The 17,229-nt window shown below is 37.9% G+C and overlaps 2 protein-coding genes across 3 annotated transcripts in view; one reads left to right on the forward strand and one right to left on the reverse strand.

The window, feature by feature from the left end:
• Window positions 1-2,772: 2,772 nt before the first annotated feature.
• Window positions 2,773-9,622, reverse strand: LOC146462311 (dihydropteridine reductase-like). Its single transcript, XM_085085832.1, has 8 exons — window positions 9,484-9,622; window positions 7,719-7,811; window positions 7,038-7,134; window positions 5,789-5,876; window positions 5,281-5,333; window positions 4,583-4,691; window positions 3,824-3,907; window positions 2,773-3,190 (listed from the first exon to the last, which is right to left on the reverse strand). The coding sequence occupies exons 1-8, from the start codon at window positions 9,565-9,567 to the stop codon at window positions 3,076-3,078; spliced, it is 723 nt and encodes a 240-aa protein (XP_084941958.1). The 5' UTR covers window positions 9,568-9,622; the 3' UTR covers window positions 2,773-3,075.
• A 272-nt stretch (window positions 9,623-9,894) lies between these two features.
• Window positions 9,895-17,229, forward strand: part of LOC146462312 (uncharacterized) — a 36,445-nt gene continuing 29,110 nt past the window's right edge. For both annotated transcript variants that reach the window (XR_014857175.1, XM_085085871.1), the window contains exons 1-6: window positions 9,895-10,295; window positions 10,529-10,606; window positions 11,334-11,405; window positions 14,076-14,147; window positions 15,596-15,667; window positions 16,602-16,673. Coding sequence is in view for 1 of the 2 variants with exons in the window: in XM_085085871.1 (XP_084941997.1) it covers window positions 10,105-10,295; window positions 10,529-10,606; window positions 11,334-11,405; window positions 14,076-14,147; window positions 15,596-15,667; window positions 16,602-16,673 (557 nt within the window). In the remaining variant the exon portion in view is untranslated. The remainder of the gene's footprint in view (window positions 10,296-10,528; window positions 10,607-11,333; window positions 11,406-14,075; window positions 14,148-15,595; window positions 15,668-16,601; window positions 16,674-17,229) is intronic.

The following is a 17,229-nucleotide window of genomic DNA, read 5'->3' on the forward strand; positions in this document are numbered from 1 at the left end:
ATTCATTGACGAAGATGTTATCGGAACGGAAGCCTACCATTCCATCTGTGTCCTTGGGCCTCGTGTTTTTTATCACCCAACCTCCGTTGGAAAGGAAGCGATGCGGGAAACCGAATTAGAAAACTGCATCCAAACTGAATGCATTTGAGAGACTTTTCTCCCTCATTTTTTTTTACGGAAGTTGTTCGGTGCTATGCCTTTTCAACAGAATTCTGCAAACAAGAATGGATTTTGATTGGCCTGCTTCTGTTGAAGACAATCAGAACAATACACCCCGAGTAGGAGAGTGGTGAGTTTAATGAATAAATTAATGTACCGATTTGTAGCTACGAGGAAGAAAAAAAAAAAAAGAAAAAAAAAAAAAAAGAAATCGACCCGTTTTTAGACACGGTATGCCCCTTCAGGGCATCCCGCGTAAAAACAAAATTATGACAATTGACATGCATGGTTTCAATTATTTTTTCTGAAAAGTAGGCTGATAAACTGTGGTTTCCGTTATGGCCGGACGTCAGTCTCCGTTTATCCTCCTGAGTTTATCTGTGTATTGTTCCAAGATTTCCGCGCGAAAAGTTTACCGCCATTTTTTCGGCTCGCTGTCACTTTGGAAAAGTTACTATATTGCAGTGAAGAACAGTGTATTGCGCAGAGCGTTGCCTGCCGTCAAAAGGCTAGGCCCAATTTTTATAGTTTTCTATATAACTATCAATTGTAAGAAAATTTTATATCACGGATTATTTTTACGGATGGAAGAGAAACCGGCGAAACCAAAGGCGGAAAATGATTTCGACATCAAGTCGTTTATTGTGGAAAGCTCTGAAGCGAAGAGAATTTTTGCCTTGAATTCTCGCGAAGAAAAGCGGCTTCAAAGGGAACGAAAAAACTTAGAAAAACAAAGAGTAGCCGAAGAGAAGAGACTTGTGAAGGCTCAGAAAGACGCTGTTACTCATTTTGTCCATTCGCGGAGGCGAATTTCTGCAGTAAAAGTTGATGTTTACAGAGAACTGAAAGCAACAGAAGCAAACACCGTTTCGCAGCCATGTATGTCTTCGCCAGAGATAATGTCTTTAAGCTCTGGAAAACGGGATTCGCAAAGCTTCATGACTGAGAAGTACAAAGGAAAACATTCTCGGAAAGTTGGTTCTGTTCGCAACCACATCGCTTCTAATTCTGTCAGCGTTTTTCCAGACATGCAAAGAATTTTGGCAAGTGAAGGAAATCTTATACAACGAAGTCGAAGCTGGTCGGATCAATGGAGGCCCCGCAATTTTCGTTCACAGAAAGAGTCTGAACGCAACAAGATGACAGGAAAATTGACACAGCATTTAGCTGAGAAGAGTTTAACTCACAAAGATTCAACAGGAGCAGTTAAAAGCAAAACAGAACGGAAAGAAACATCTTTATGTGATGTCCTTCCTCCTGTCGTTTTGCCGCCATTGCATTCACAGGAAAACAAACTACTCCGCAAAAAAACACTACGTAGAAATTTGAACAAGTGGGCACAAAACGAGAAAGAAAAACTTTGGAACGGCTTGGATAATTGCCGATATCTTAGGACATATTCAAAGAAGAAATGATTACAAATTAAACGAATTAAATTAAGAACTTAAATGCTTAGATTTAAGCTTAAGACCTCTGGACTAAGCTTACCTCTGGGCTTCGGATCCGCAGCTTATCTTTCATCTTCTTTTTGATACGAAATTGGTTTGATGCATTAAGCTTATTCTCACAAATTGGACTGGATTTATGCAACCTCGTCTCAAGGTTCACATTTTTGATAAATTGGATATTGTGGTTCCAAAACTTCTCTAGTAGACTTGCTTACAAGTCGAGCTTAGAGAGCGCGAAGCGCGATCGTCAGCGCTCGAGTGAGCGAGCGCGGAGCGCGAGCGAGCGAGAGCTCGCCAGGTCCATTCAATGAGAAGCAAGCGAGCGACTTTGAGAAGGTCTACTTCTCTAGCATTCCAATTGTCCGATTCATTTGACAGCGATCGTTATTCCAAACCCACTATACCTGACCGAGAAGAAACAAAAAAATATTTTTTAAGAAGCACAAAAATCAGGGTTTTTTGTAATTGGTCATTATACTGTCATTATGTAGCGTGCAATGGGCGCACGGCGCGCAAATTTTTGTTTTCTGCCTTATAAAAGTTCAGTTACTCCAGAGCAGGACTGTTCTTATGTGTCACAGTGTGTAAAACGTTTTTAAGGATAACTGATTGCCTACAGGAACCAATTCTTCACGAGCACGTTTCCCAAAGTCCGGCTGGAGCAGTTTTAATAAAATTTCAACGAGAAAGGATGAGTCTGGAGACCATATTGATTGAAGAAATTCAAGCGTACGGTACGGTCGGTACGGTACGGTACGGTACGGTACGGAGGTCGTTAATTCGATTGCCGCAGAAGTCAAATAATTTTTTCTTGCCTCGTGCGATGTCCCATTTCGTTACTAGGTCAACTAACGCTCAGTGGGAAATTCATGGGTTCTCATACCACTACAGCATACACAACAGAGTTAATAGACCATATTCGTATTCTCAGTATTGAACTGGATCGAGCTTGCTATGGAAGCTCTTGCGGGGGAATATATTAGAAACTATTTGCATGTGAAAAGATTCCCCCGCATAAGCCTCGTGTGCAAGCTAGTTCCGGTTCAATACCAAGAATACGAATACGGTCTATTCTCTGCTCCATAATTTGTATCACTCATATAAACGCTCAGCAAAGTTGTCTTGGAGAGGAATGTCTGCCTCCGGTCCAAAACTGAAACCGTGATCATAACAAAGAAATTTATTATTTCACTTCATTACCAACTGAGTAAGGCCACAGAACTGTATTTAATTTTACACCGAGTTTTTCAATAAACTTATCTAAAATGTCTTTGGTATTCTAGATGGAAAAGTTATCTTTCTGTAACACCTAAAACAATTAAAATAAAATGTTTAATTTCAAGCTCCCTACAGTAGTACTGCTTTGACAAATCCTGTTTTTATCGCACTTGGATCGCTTTTTAGATATCCAAGCGCATGACGCCTGAGTGAAGTTTCCTTACGAGTGAAAACGGCTTTCATTTCCTCATCAGATCAGTTCTCCAGTGTGAATTTCGTACGAGGAGTTTCCGTCTTTTGTATTTAGTTTGACAAGACTTCCTCTTTTGGGGACCTCTTTGCCTTGAGTCCACTCAAATAACAAGCTGTGAAGCAAAACCAACCAAAAAAAAAAAAAAAAAAGAAGAAGAAGAAGAACAAAACAACATTTTAATGGTATTACAGTAAATACTGATACGCCTTAAAAGCTGTTTTAAGCCCCGGGCTCTAGAAGACCTCATTCACTTTGGATGTTACAGTGTAGATATCATAATAGGCCCCCGGGGCCCGTTTCTCGGAAGTCCCGGTAACTTACCGGGCCCGATAAGTATATTTTCTAATGTTTTTTCGCCGATTACACAGTGATTACAGACATGGTACTTGGCCAATGTTTTCATATAATTATAAGATTTTAAAATTTAGTATTCAAAGGTAACAAAAATTGACTTCTGTTGAGAAACATTTATCACCAAAGACACTTATCGGGCCCGGGAAGTTACCGGGACTTTCGAGAAACGGCCCCGCGCCCCTTCCCATAAAGCGGAAATAATTGAATTTTAGGGGTTGAAATGTTGCAAAAACGTAAAAGAAAGAAGAATCAAAACTCTGACGGACAGACGGTCAAAGAATCGTTGAAATACGAATCCCCTAAAAACGATCGCTTTGGCCTTTGCATGCTAGGACTATCAATAATGTTGCAGTGCATGAGTGTTGTTGACTCTGTTGTTTGAGCAACCTACTTTGCGACATACTCCAGTGGTGTCCATTGAGTAAAATCTGCATTTGGCATCCCCTTCCTGTTACCAGGGGTATCCAGAGTCATACTGCAGTAAGAACAACAACAGCTGCTGTAAGTATAATGGCTTCCTTTCAGGTGACCTTGCACAGGGTCAGGAAAGACAGTGGCCAATGAGAGATGGTCTCTTGTGAGAGATCCTTACTCAATAGTGTTGACTGAAACTTGAATCAAATCCCAGGAATGGGGGATGGAGGAGGAATACGAATGTACATTAGTGATGGCGAGGGGTGAAATGAAGGCTAGTTTTGTTATTTGAAATTAGCGGTTGGGACTTATTTGGGTAGGAAGATGTGGAGAAGAATGGACCGGCCTTTTTGGGCTACGTTTTGGGTTTTTGGTCTTTCCTTGGCCCAGTTTTAGCATTGTAGGACTTTTTGAGATTCTCAGTTGAATAAAATAACCTTGAAATAAAGCTACTGAGAGCAGTCTGACAGCAGTCATGATGAGACCAATACAATGTTGACAAACACAAAAACAAAACGATGATTCAAACTTGATTGTAACTGATCATTAGTCTGACTCTGAGTTTTTTGTTGTCTGTCTTATAAAAGTTCAGTTACTCCAGGGCAGAACTGTTTTTATGTACGCAAGACTAGTTCAAGGATACCTGATGAAAGCTTTAAGTGGATTTTCAATCTGATCTACTCTAGTACAAGTTACGTTTGTATTCCAGTGTGAGTGCCCATTGCTCCCAACTTACGGTAAAATTGCTAAAACAGAGGCTGCCGTGGGTAGCCCTCCTTTCTCTTCTGCAAGACCTTTAACCAACTGGTGAACAGCAGCCTTGGCCATACCATACCCCAACATTCCTAAATATAGAGTAAAAAAAAGTTGTTCAAGGACGGTGCCTACTAATACAGAAGTATTTTTGCGCAGTTTGACTGTTCGGAAAAAGCAGATCTTAGCAAGAGCTTTTGGAATCCAAAAAGAAAATTGAGGGTAACCATGCATTTTTAAAAATACAAAGCAACGTACATGTATGGCATTTTTTGTACAAATTGAAGCTTTATTATATCTCTGAAAAATGCATGGTTACCCCCAATTTTTCTTTTTGGATACCAAGAGCACTTGCTGAGTTCTGCTTTCTTTGCATAGTTTTAAACTGCACAATATCCCTGTATTAGTAGGCACCACCTATTAGGAAACCTGAGTATCTCGAGATGAGCAGACTGTATGCGCAGTAACAAAAGCAGGCATCATCCTTAATTACAGTAATAACTTTAGGAGAAGAAGGCAATGCCAAAATCAAATTTTAATCTTCTTGTATTAATTGAGAAATTGTTAACGGGTTAACCCATTATGGGTTTCGGATCTTACTTAATACTTATTTCTTTAAAATAACTTCTTTACTTTTACAAATATAAAAATTTCATTCCATTAGGTGCTTAGTAACCTCACCTGGTGTGCCACCAAGAGAGGGCTGGGCTCCAGTAAGTGTCAGTAATCCATTCCTGAGATAGAAAAACAAAACAGTTGACTCTAGGGGCTAGGTCATGTGTTGTCAGCCTGTGCATTTGATGCAAGTTAATCTGTCAAATTCTATTGTTCTTCACTGTAAATCTTAGGCCTTATACAGTACATATGGCCCACACAGTCAGGAAGGATTTACTGGATTGTCCCCAGTTCGATGCCATGAACAGAGAAATTGAGGACTGTTGGCTTGTACTGCACATGTGCACGACATCACCTAGCTCCTTTAATACATTAATGAGAAGTTTAATAACACCTTTGAACAGTGTATCCTCACTCCCAAGCAACTTGCAATTTGGCACTGTGGGCAAAACTTTGGCCCAGCACTCAACTGAAAGCTTGACTAAGTAGCACTTTGCTGTGGTGCATGTTACTTAATAAATTAAAAAAAGAAAGCTGATGACTAAATTATGTCCCATTAGAATGGCTCACTTACTCTTTCAAGTGCTTGGATGCAATGCTAGCAGCAATAAGGGATGTCCACACGCTCTGCTTAAACATCAGGTCGGCATTCTTGACCACAACTAAACAGAGAGACATGATTCATATTACCTTGCATTGAACCTTACAGGTCCTTTTTTAGGACCTGTAGGGAATTATAATATCACACACAACTGTGGCAAGATTTGATTGATGTTGATGTTAAGCATTGAACCTGGTACAAAGATCACTTGGTACAAAGATCACTTGCAGCTTCAGCCGATCATAGAGCTACAAAGATGTGCAAAGTAACCATTCTGAGTACATATAGGTAAGAGCGCTACCATAAATAAATAAAATAAGACTAAATAAATAAATAAGACTGTTGTCAGTGACAACTGACAAGTGATTATCTACACCATGCAAACTAGATTTGAAAAGTTGCACTCATGCATACTCGATGTCAATTATATTTGAAGTCAAATCTGAAGGTCCATAATATCATGGCAGAGAGAAAGGTTTGAAGAACCAGCACAGCACAACTGATCACGAGAACAGTATGGGGTCTGTGGTAGCTTGATGGAGGAGCAATGCAGAGTGCATGTTCTTGCCTAAGGAAACGACACAAGGCTTTAGCCAGGAGCACAGCACTTGTCTGTTGTGCTGACTCATCGACCACCATTCCTCAATGGTAAACTAATATATCGTGTGTTTTGTTATCACATGCTTAAAACTAGCATCTTGGTCCCTTTGTGATTTTCATGATCTCTTTACAATTTTTTATTCTGAATATAATACACTTACATGTACTGTAAACCCACTGTATTTTTTTAACTTAAGGTGAATATTAAATGATTATTATCAGTTAGTAGTAAGTGTAAGTCGGAAGTCAATGCTTGCAGGTTAGACCATGTCTCCAGATTGGATGACAATAGACCAGTAAAGGCACTGCTTTTTTATTAGTGAACTGGCAAATGGGATGCAACCTGTCGGTCACCCAGTAAGCGGAGATGTTAAGACAACTGTAAAACTTGCTCCCAAATGTGGTGGCGTTATTAAGACCACTGGAAAAATGTTGTAGACAACAGCCTTGAATGGAGAAAGCTAACTAGAGTGCAAAACACATGAAAGATACAGCAGTCTTAGAAGTGAAAAAAAAAGGGGGGGAAAGGGAGAAGATGCAAATAGACTCTCTGTTTTAACACATCAAAAAAGGCCATTATTTTTAATTTATTAGTTGTACACTGTATATCAACCAGATGTACCTTTGCTTTTGGCACTTCCACCAGCCCAACCTCCAGCAACACAAATTATCGCATCAACTTTGTCACCATCGAGAATTGCATCAACCTTAGGTTGGATCTAAGAGAAATTTTAATGCACTTAAATGTAGATGTATTAACAAAGGATTTATTCCTTTAGTTTGAGTATGCTGTTAGTAGTACACACTCCACTACCTAACTTCCAAGGGATGATTCTAAATTGGCCAGGGTAAAACTTGGCACTTACAGAGATTTTACATTATTAATTTTTTGTCAAACTCCTTACGAGGTACCAAATCACTATATATGTATTTGTGCAGTTCCAGAAAATATCCATACTCCCCCATGGAATGTTTTTTCTTTTGCATCCCTCAACCCCCCAGGAAATTTCAGTTTAGCTTCATACATTGCTTTTAAAATTTTGACTTTTAAGACCCCCCTCCCCCTAGGAATTTCTGATGACCTTCCGTGGGGTGGGTAGGGATTATTTCTGGAACTGCATATTTCTCACCTAAAGGGCATGGCAAGTCCTCAGTTACTATAATTAACAGGGAGTACCTAAGTGCTTTCTGCCCTTTGAGGCGAATTTTTTAATCCATAAATAAATGCACAGGACTTGTTGTGACCTTAATGATGCAGTTACTGTAGTTCAGTGACTTCCATAAATAGATTAAAAAAATGTACCTCCTCGTTCTGTTCAGTCCACGATTCTGTCTTGGTAACAATGACATTTGCATGTGCCTCTTCATTAGGAGACAAATCTATTGATGCCACCCACTGTAAAAATAAAATAATAGGTGTATTGATTAAGACAGCATACATCACAGAAAAAATTGAAATCAAAGGCTTATGGCAAACAGCGAACTTGTCAAATTTCTGAAATCTGAGCTGAAGGGTTTAAGGGTCAGTTAAAGGTTATTAAGTTTACACACTCGGTACTAGCAGGACGAGAGTCTTCCAAATTTCCAAGAGAAGGTAAACAGTAAACAATAATTTTGTAAGATCTACTGTAGTTCTTGTGATTAATTCCCCTTGAACTAAGAATCTCAACTTCTCCTTAACACTTGACTGCCATTGTAGGCTGATTTTTTTTTTAACTATAGTCCACCTTGCCTCCAGTTCCAGCTCCAGCCAATCAGGGCTAACCATAAGTAACTTAACAATGGTTTTATACCAAGGCCTATTACAGACAAGCATTCAGATCTTGGTACTTTGTTGGGGGTCTAGAACAAGGGGTTTTGGAGCTAACTTGCCGGCTGTTTAAAATTCTCCTACCGCACAGACTAACATTGCTTCCACTGAAACAAAAAAATCATTCCCACCATACATACTGCTCAACGAAACTTTTTATATTTCCTTGTCAAAATTGTCTGAAATGTCATAAATTATTGAAAGAAATGTCTTTGTAACATCCATTTTATTGGTTTCTTGTAATTGTATTGGTTCAACAAATGAGATTGCCAGCTTGGAACGGAAATAAGGCTCTTTAACTTCGCCTTTTAATTTTGCATTGCTCACATGCACCCCTCATGCTGGCCCTAGCCTCAAGTGGGCATTCACAGGCAGGATTTGTTATGTCCTCAATGTCAGTGGTATGTCTTTTTTTAACTCTTAAGCCCTTTTGTAGAGTGATCAGCATCAAACTTCTCCTTGTATTATCAATGCTTATTCAATCCCTGAGGTAATGAGAATTAAGGATATGATCACCCAAGGTGAATTTTCTTGACATATTTTTAAAACTCCCCCCCCCCCCCCCCTGCCCCCACTATTTTCATAAGAAAAATATGGGGACAAGATAGGAGAATTTGGTCTTTGATATTAGGGGTTAAAGGGCTAAGTTTAAGATGCGTTTGCTATTTCATGTGTTTTTCCAAACTGTGTGAATTTCCAAAATACACATAGCCAAATTTTCAAGTTGCAATCCATTTCCATCCTAGCCATCTACAGCCAAAGATGAATGATTCTAGTTTCTGTGCATTAGTGCGTACTGGGTTATTTTCAACAAAATATTACCATTATTTTAACGTCTCCATCAATAAAAATAGGTTATTTCGCTATTCAAAGGGTCACTTAATATAGATGACACTGCTCCTTTAATCACAGCTGAGTAAAAATTAAGTTTAAGGTGCATGTACATGTTTCGCAATATACTGCAGTCGTGAATTTAATCTACGTCTGAAAGTAAAGAAACAATTTTTCACAATTCACCTTGAATCAAGGAAAAATGAGGTTTTTGGAATCATTAGCCCTTGGAACTGTTTAGATGAATGTCTATCAATATCAACTATATTCAGCTTCCTATCATTTTTACTAATTTAAAAAACGCTAGCATATAAAAGGACTCAGCTGAAGCCAATTGCCACGAGGAACATTTTAGTGTACAATTTCACCTGAATTTCACGCAACTTTAATACAGTGGTGGAAATGATACCCGATTCCTTTTACTTACCCAATCCTTAGACTTGAAATAAGACACACATGTCGCTCCAAGAGCTCCCTTGCCGCCATAGACCAAAACCCTTGCTGCAGCCATGTTGGAACCTCTCCACGTGAGAAAGAATCCTTACCCTTCCAAGGATGCGTAAAACTTTACCCAACAATTTATACCCACCAGGGTAATGACAAAAAGTAAAAGCTCCGTTGAAAACGGAAGGGAAAAAAAAAGGAATGCTGGATGTCTAAAATGACTTAAATACATCTTTTAAATTTTGTGTTCCAGTTCTTTTTTGCTGTGCTTTTATTCAAGGAATTTTTAACAGACGCACGGGCACGGGCAGCAAAAAGACAAAGGTATCCCCTCCCCCAGCCCTCTCCCCGGAGAAGTATACTTTGTTCATGACAATGATTGAGATGCAAATGAGTTACCTTCCGAAAAGGTTGGAACTACAAAAGCTTCTAGTCAAGCGTAAGGATGTTTACAAGTTTTTAGCGCCGGGTATCCAGCAGGCATTATGCCCAAAATGTTTTAGAAGGAGTGAATTGGTGTCTTTTATTGATGTGTGCGGATGGGTTGTCCGTTTCTCGTTTATTTGTCACCTAACAACGGACCTTTGACGCCGCGCGCGCCATCATGAAAACAGCCTTCACAAATCTCATCTTTGTGTCGCTTTTGTGGTTTGGATCAGGAGTCGGGACTTCAGTAGGCTGCCCGTCAAACTGTAATTGTGAAAGTAAAGAAAATGGCTATTTTGTTGACTGCGCCAACCTTGGGTTAAGGAGACCGATCAACCCAAATGATCTTCCCGCGAACACTTCTCAATTGTGAGTAAGAGCTTTTTAGTGACAACTTTATGTACGACTTTGATATATAAGCCGTAAGCTTTTTAATATTCTTGTCTTTCCTTTTCACGGTTTCCTGAATAATGCTTGTTCTCGCTTTGTAAAGGTCGTAGAAAGAATCTCGAGTAATTGATTTCCAGCTTGCTAAATACCAATTGAGTTAAATAATCGGAAGATAATTTATGTGTTGATTTTTCGCCTGTGTTCCTTTGTAGGGATCTCTCCGGCAATGTGATAGAAACTATCCGTAACTATGCCTTCAAAACGAAAAACCTGACAAGAATCAAACGGCTGTAAGTCTGATCTCCGTGTTGGTTAAGGTGTGAAGTCAGTTTATTAGTTTTTATGACAAATGGACTAGATGATCAATGCATACGAATACGGAAAGTGTTTCTTGATTATTTGCCAGGTACTTTCATTGTTCAATTAGTAATGCATCTCAGTTCGTCTGTGGTCTCCTAAGTGCTCAATACAATTGAGTACATTCAACAGAGAGCAATATCAGCTTGTAACAAGAATAGCGGAACCTTAATATGCATTTGAAAATCTCAGCATCTGATAAACCTGTTTCGCGCAATTTGCAAGCCATTTTCAATCGAAAGGAATGTTCTCTTTGATTCCTTCCGATCTCTTCCACGCATTTCCCTCGATCTCTGCTCTGTGTGTTGATATCAAAATAATATAAAAGGGGTCAGGCTTTTGCACTATGTTTGTGAACATGTATTTATTTTGAAAACACTGTCATGCTTTCAGTAATTATTGTATGGCTAGAATTTCATTTTTTAACATACTCGATCGTTTCTTTACTGTCCACAGAAATGGAATTTCACATGCACAGAAATCAGTCAGTCAATCCACAGAAATGGCTTTCGCCACGCTCTCATCAATGCCCGTTGTCCCCATATCTTATACAATATTTATTTACGTATATTTATTTATATAGACTTCCGATGTGAATTAGCTAGGCGCCCGAAGATGTTATTTAAAATTTCTTATCTGTTTTAATTTGTTTTGTTTCAGAATTTTGTCGGGAAATGGTCTGAAGATGATTGAACCAAATGCTTTTGCCGGATTAAATAAATTAGCTAGGATGTAAGTTGGTTGAATTCTGTTTACTTTTAACTTCACGCAGACTTAGATAAAAAAACAAACCTCGCCAAAACAATTTTATTTTTAATAAACCAATGGGATCATATATTTTTACTGATATAATCTTTCAGGAAATGGAATAGCATGGTACTGCTGCAGGAACATCTTTGTTTAATTTTTAATTTTCCCTAATCCATCCACAGTATGTTTAATAATAGATTATTGTTAGAAAGTTTTTTTCTTTCTCTTCTTGCTGCATTAATTAAATAACTGAGCCATTTGGTCAGATGTTTTCCTAGCCGCCTAAATATTATGCAGACGCTCTTTGGGCTCGTCACGCATTCCTACCCCACGAATGTCTGCCTCAAAGAGAAGTCACTTCCGTTCCCTGCCAGCTTGCCTGTGTTTATTATAAATAATTTGCTTAAGAATGCATGTTGTCACCCGCAGTGTAAATTTCTGTGAAACCTAATTCAGAGCTGTAAAATATTCATTACATTCGTATCTTCAATGTTCCCATTATATCACATGGATAAACCCCCCAAGAAAATCGATGGAAGCAAGCTGTTCTGTTTTCTGTGTGGTTCAGCACACTGACCAAAGAAAGAGTTTAGATTTTTAGCAAAAGTTCTGTCTACATCCAAGGTCTCATCAAAGCAGCCATTGACATTGACATGACTGTGTCTAGTGAGCTGGTCATTTACACCCTGAACTGTTACAGGCGGCTAATTTGGTTCCAAAAAAATTCAAACAATCTAACCTCTTTGAAAGGAGACATGAAATGCAACTATGAACAAGGAGGATTGAGGAGCGAAGGAAATACGAAATGAATCTATACTTAATTTAGAGACATGTGCATGCCTTGCCTCTAGCAAACAAATAAACAAGGTCTGTAAATAATCCATTCAGAGTGGTGCAACCAGTGCTGCCAAATCATTAAAGTTCTCTGGCCCTATCACCTGTGCTTCTTCTTTTGGCCCTAAGCCTGTTCTTAGGTTACCTTCTTATGCATTAGAGTCATCAGCTGCTGATGTAAGCTCCTTCATTTCTGCTTCTCAGCCATCACTCTTTCTAACGTTAACTCCTGTGACAAAACGTCAGGGACTGTATATTAAGCAGGCAGCAGTGATGCCACTAAATCTACATCATTAAACAGAACATTGATTTAAATCCGAGCAAAACTGTGAACAAAATAGTTGATAAGCGTCATGACGAATGTTTGTGGGGAAGGAATGTGTGGTAAGCCCAGAGAGTGTATGCGTAGTAAGCTAATGTTTTCTAAGATAAGACAGTCTTATTTAAATGGGTAGGTGATTTACATGTAAGTTCAGGGTATTGGTTTAAATTTGACAGTGGTTTGTAGAATATGGCCAGGTAGAGTAACCCTCAACTTTGCTTTCACAGCAAATACATGTATTTTGAGTAAATTAGAAGTAATTAAGCCGTCAGTGATATAAGTTATATAATTTTTCATGGGTGTCCAATTCTTTATACAGTTTATTCTATCAACAATATATAGAAAAAGATATACTGTACAGACATGTAGATTGGTTTATTCATCCTTCTTGTAGTAGAATTACTAAATTACAAAGGTAAGTCAAGTAACACACGGGTCAATAACTACACTGTATAGAAACCTATAAGTTAAACGCTCTGTCCCTGTGGTTGTGCATATGCAACTGCCCATGCCACAGCGGTTTTGGTACTCTTGTGGTGGCATAATTTACTGCTCAAGAGGTGGCAGGTATACACCAAGGAATTCATAAACAAGCTGTTGGCAGTGTACAGTTGGCTACAATGACAGCTAGCCATCTACTAATAACAGTATAGGAATAGGTCATGTGTTGTCAACTACACAAGTGGGTGAAGGGGGAGGGTAGAGGGGGTTGCATCCTCCTGCGTAAGAATTTAAAAATGCCAGATTGTGTTAAAACCTACATTTTTAAGAACTTTTGGTGTAGTACGCTCCCCTCCCCCACCCCAACCCGACCTCCATAAAAGCTCATGGTGACTGCCAACCCCCACTTTCATAAATTCCTGGATCTACTCATGCTGCAGAAGCAGTAACTGAAATTTGAAGAATAGAGGAAGAGGTACTTGTATGACCATGTCCTGGGTGGTTCATTGAATAACAGGAAAAGTTATTCAGCTACTGAAAGGAGGGTCCTTAATGGGATCAGGGATTTATCATGTATACCATAATTTATATAGCCATTGTGGAGAAATGGCCATCTGTGGAACATTTCAGTGACAGCAAAATAATGCATTGTATGTTGTAAGGCCTGACATGCACATCATTGCTAAAAAATCAAGGTAACAAATAAAATGATTACTAAAGACGAGTCATCTTTAAAAATTAATATTTATCCAAAATTTCCCAAGTACCATTGATAACACTATTATAAAGATTAGTCAGGTGAATGTACTGTATTTTGTGTGTTAACTATGGGGTTACTAACGGAGAAACAACAACAGCATGATATTAAATGTGAATTAGGGGTTAAAAGGTTAAATATCAGAGAAATGTGATCCACATATTCAGTTGTTACTGAATAATATTAACTTGTTGTTTCCTCATAACTTAGTTTATTAGTTTTCATTGATTGTTGATTGATGCGTCTTTGCTTGTAGCATTGATTTTGCATTGTAATGTTTATTATTTTCATGTTTCAGTGACCTTAGTCAAAACAAATTAACTTCTCTTCCTGGAGATGTCTTTAAAAAACTGAGAAATTTAAAGAATATGTAAGTTTGTTTTATGTGCATGTATGTGGTGTATGTGTAAGAATGTACAGTTGGCTCCTGATAACTCAAACCATCAACGGAAATTGAAAAAGGTCTGAGCTATCAGAAATAAGAAAAAAAACAGTGTTTGCTGTGTATTTCTATTCATACAGTGTACATTTTAAGGACAGTGCCTCCTTTTTGTTTCTCACTTAAAATCTGCACATCTCACAATGGTCTGAAAAGGTTGGTTTCTATTGGTAGTGCACGCTAAAAGAGGGATATTTTTGCATGGTTTATAACTACAAGGAAAAGCAGACCTTGGCGTGGGTAATTGGAATCCGAAAAGAAATTAGGGGTAACCATGCATTTTTCAGAGATAATTAAGCTTCAATTTGGGAAAAAAATGCCATACATTGTTTTGTATTTTCAATAGGACATTTTCACTCTGGCGTCATTTGACTACAACTACCAGAATCCTTCAGTTTTTTGTTTTCTCATGTTAATTAGAGCTATTGTTCTTTGCGCTGCAGTGGGATTACAAAATTTGAATTTGAAAAGGAAAACAAAATGAATCCTGTTAGTTGTAGTCAAATGATGCCATCATGAAAATGGCCTATTGGCACTTTTATGGAATTGTTGTTGGTTTAATGTTTCAAAATGCAAGGTTGCCCCCAATTTTTTTCTTGGATTTCAAAAAGCCCTTTCTAAGATCTGCTTTTCCTGCATGGTCATAAACCATGCAAAAATGCTTCGGTTTTTGTAGGCACCGTCCTTAATCAAATATAATTATATAGAAGTCTAGTGAAACTGGAACAATATTTCTAAATTATAAACCAGAACTTACCATAACATGAAACAAAACAAAGCAGCAGGAGAAGAGAATTAATACTTTTTTGAGAAAGTTAATACGCCCCGACACTTCTCAACTAATCTGACTATTGCTACATGTATTGATTAACCTTGAAATTTTTCGACATTGGATTTGAAACAATCAATATCAACCTCCACAAAAAAACTGCACGTCAGCAGCAAGTCAATGGTGTGTTACAGTTCTTGTTTTGAGGGGCATTTTGGGGGCAGCTCCTTCAATCACAATCTCAACCTCCTCTTCAAGCTCATTGTCATCTGGCCAAAATGCTTCGTGTTATTGAGCACTGGTAAAATTATGTTAACAATGGTCTGACGGGAAACAAAAATTGCTTTGAGTTAGCAGGAAGTTTGAATTATCAAGGTTCGAGTTACCAAGGGTAAAATTACAGTAAATGTACGACGGAAATCCAGGGGAAGTTGCTTTTGGTTCCAGTTAGAGCGAGGTTCAATTTAACAAAGGTTTGAGCTATCAGGAGTGGACTGTATAATCATATTTCCTTGCTTAATTTCTGATCTCACTATTTTTGTCATCTTTGGCATTGTACCAGGTTAACCTGTAATGTGTACTAATTATATGAATAACATTTATGTTTCAGAGATCTGTCAGAGAATCAGTTGTTTATGCTGAACAGAACCCAGTTCTCTGGGTCCAAGAATCTTAGAGTAATGTAAGTTGATAGGTGAAGTACATACATGTACATTTGTATGTGTTTGTAAAGTTCAAGAAGAATGTTTGGAAATTATGGTGTTATTTGGTCAGTTATTTGTGTTGGTTTTGTACAGCATAAAGGAGAAAGCTGTGGGCATTCATCAGATTATTTTACTTTGTAGAATTGGTACGTACCGATAGTGTTTTGATGCCGGGGGAGACTACAGACTGTTGCATTTAATAAATTTAAATCACATGACAACTGAGATCTTGACTGTAAATTAATAGTTTAATCTCCCATACATGTATTTGGTTGCTCATGGTATGATGCATAAAATAAGGAGTAGATATTGTCTGTGTGGAATTGAGAAGGTGGATTATATTCAGAATGGTCCATTTGTTTAGTACTTTTTTTTGTCAAATAATTTGACACCCCCGTCCCCTAATAAAAAAAACAACAACAACAAATTACCCTCTCACCCAGCTTTCCTGTAAAATCAACCACATGACCTTTAGTTCCTGTAAATGCATTAACAGATTGCAAGAGAGATGCATAATAGTATACATAGAGGAACCACAACATGAATTTGAGAAACCTAAATGTTTTGGATTTTGGGAAAACATGGAGGTTAAAACTTCACCGTATGGTCAAGAAAAGATTAACACTCGCTTTTATCAAAGGGATTTGGTCACCCTTAAGAGGGACGGGGATATCTGTACGTCTTGAGGAGTATACAGCTGTACTATACATGAATTCTTATAAAACGATCCCACATATTTAAACAAATCTCATTTACAGTACCTTTCAAAAGTAAGTTACCACCCTTGCCAAGACATGAATTGTGTCAAGTAGTACAGTATGTACATGATTGGCTTTTTATTGGCTTATGATTATGATTATTTTTTAATATTTTATTGTTTATTGATTTTTATTTTTCATACATTTCCCACAGAAATCTTTCTTCCAATAAATTGTCAGTTCTTCCTGATGGACTATTTAGCTCTCTTAATATGTTGCAGAGAATGTGAGTATACAATTAATATTAAGAGTTGAATAATAGTTACATGTATTCTGTTCATTAACATAGTAGAATATAATGTAGTAGTAAGAGCACACGGTATATACATGCAGATGCATTAAATGTGGCCATTGAGCTCCAGGCATCCATATTCATGAGCATGGTAAGCACTAAAAAAACTGAATAAATATTGTTATAAATTAATAAAATTTAATATTAATTTTTAAATAATATTAAAGTAATCATAATGATGCTATTAACTATTTTGTACATGTAAAAGCTATCACGGAACTTTATATGTGACTGCCAGGTCTTTCAATAGTATTATTATCCCGGATTTTTTTCAGCAACAGGTCTTAAAGCAGTGTTGTTTAGCCTAAGGGTGCCAAATAACGTCCAGTTGCCGAAGGCTTCATTCCCCTGTTTTGCATTGCGCAACACTACTGCGCACAATGGCAAAATAAAAGAAATTCAGTCGTTTCTAGCTAACTACTGAGTATCACTCAATCTGACTTGTATCTAACAACAAAATTCTTTATTTGCATTTTGCGCGGAAATTAAG

This window comes from Pavona decussata, unplaced genomic scaffold, assembly GCF_977016875.1.
Source record: "Pavona decussata unplaced genomic scaffold, jaPavDecu1.1 SCAFFOLD_190, whole genome shotgun sequence".
In the NCBI taxonomy this organism is placed as follows: domain Eukaryota; kingdom Metazoa; phylum Cnidaria; class Anthozoa; order Scleractinia; family Agariciidae; genus Pavona; species Pavona decussata.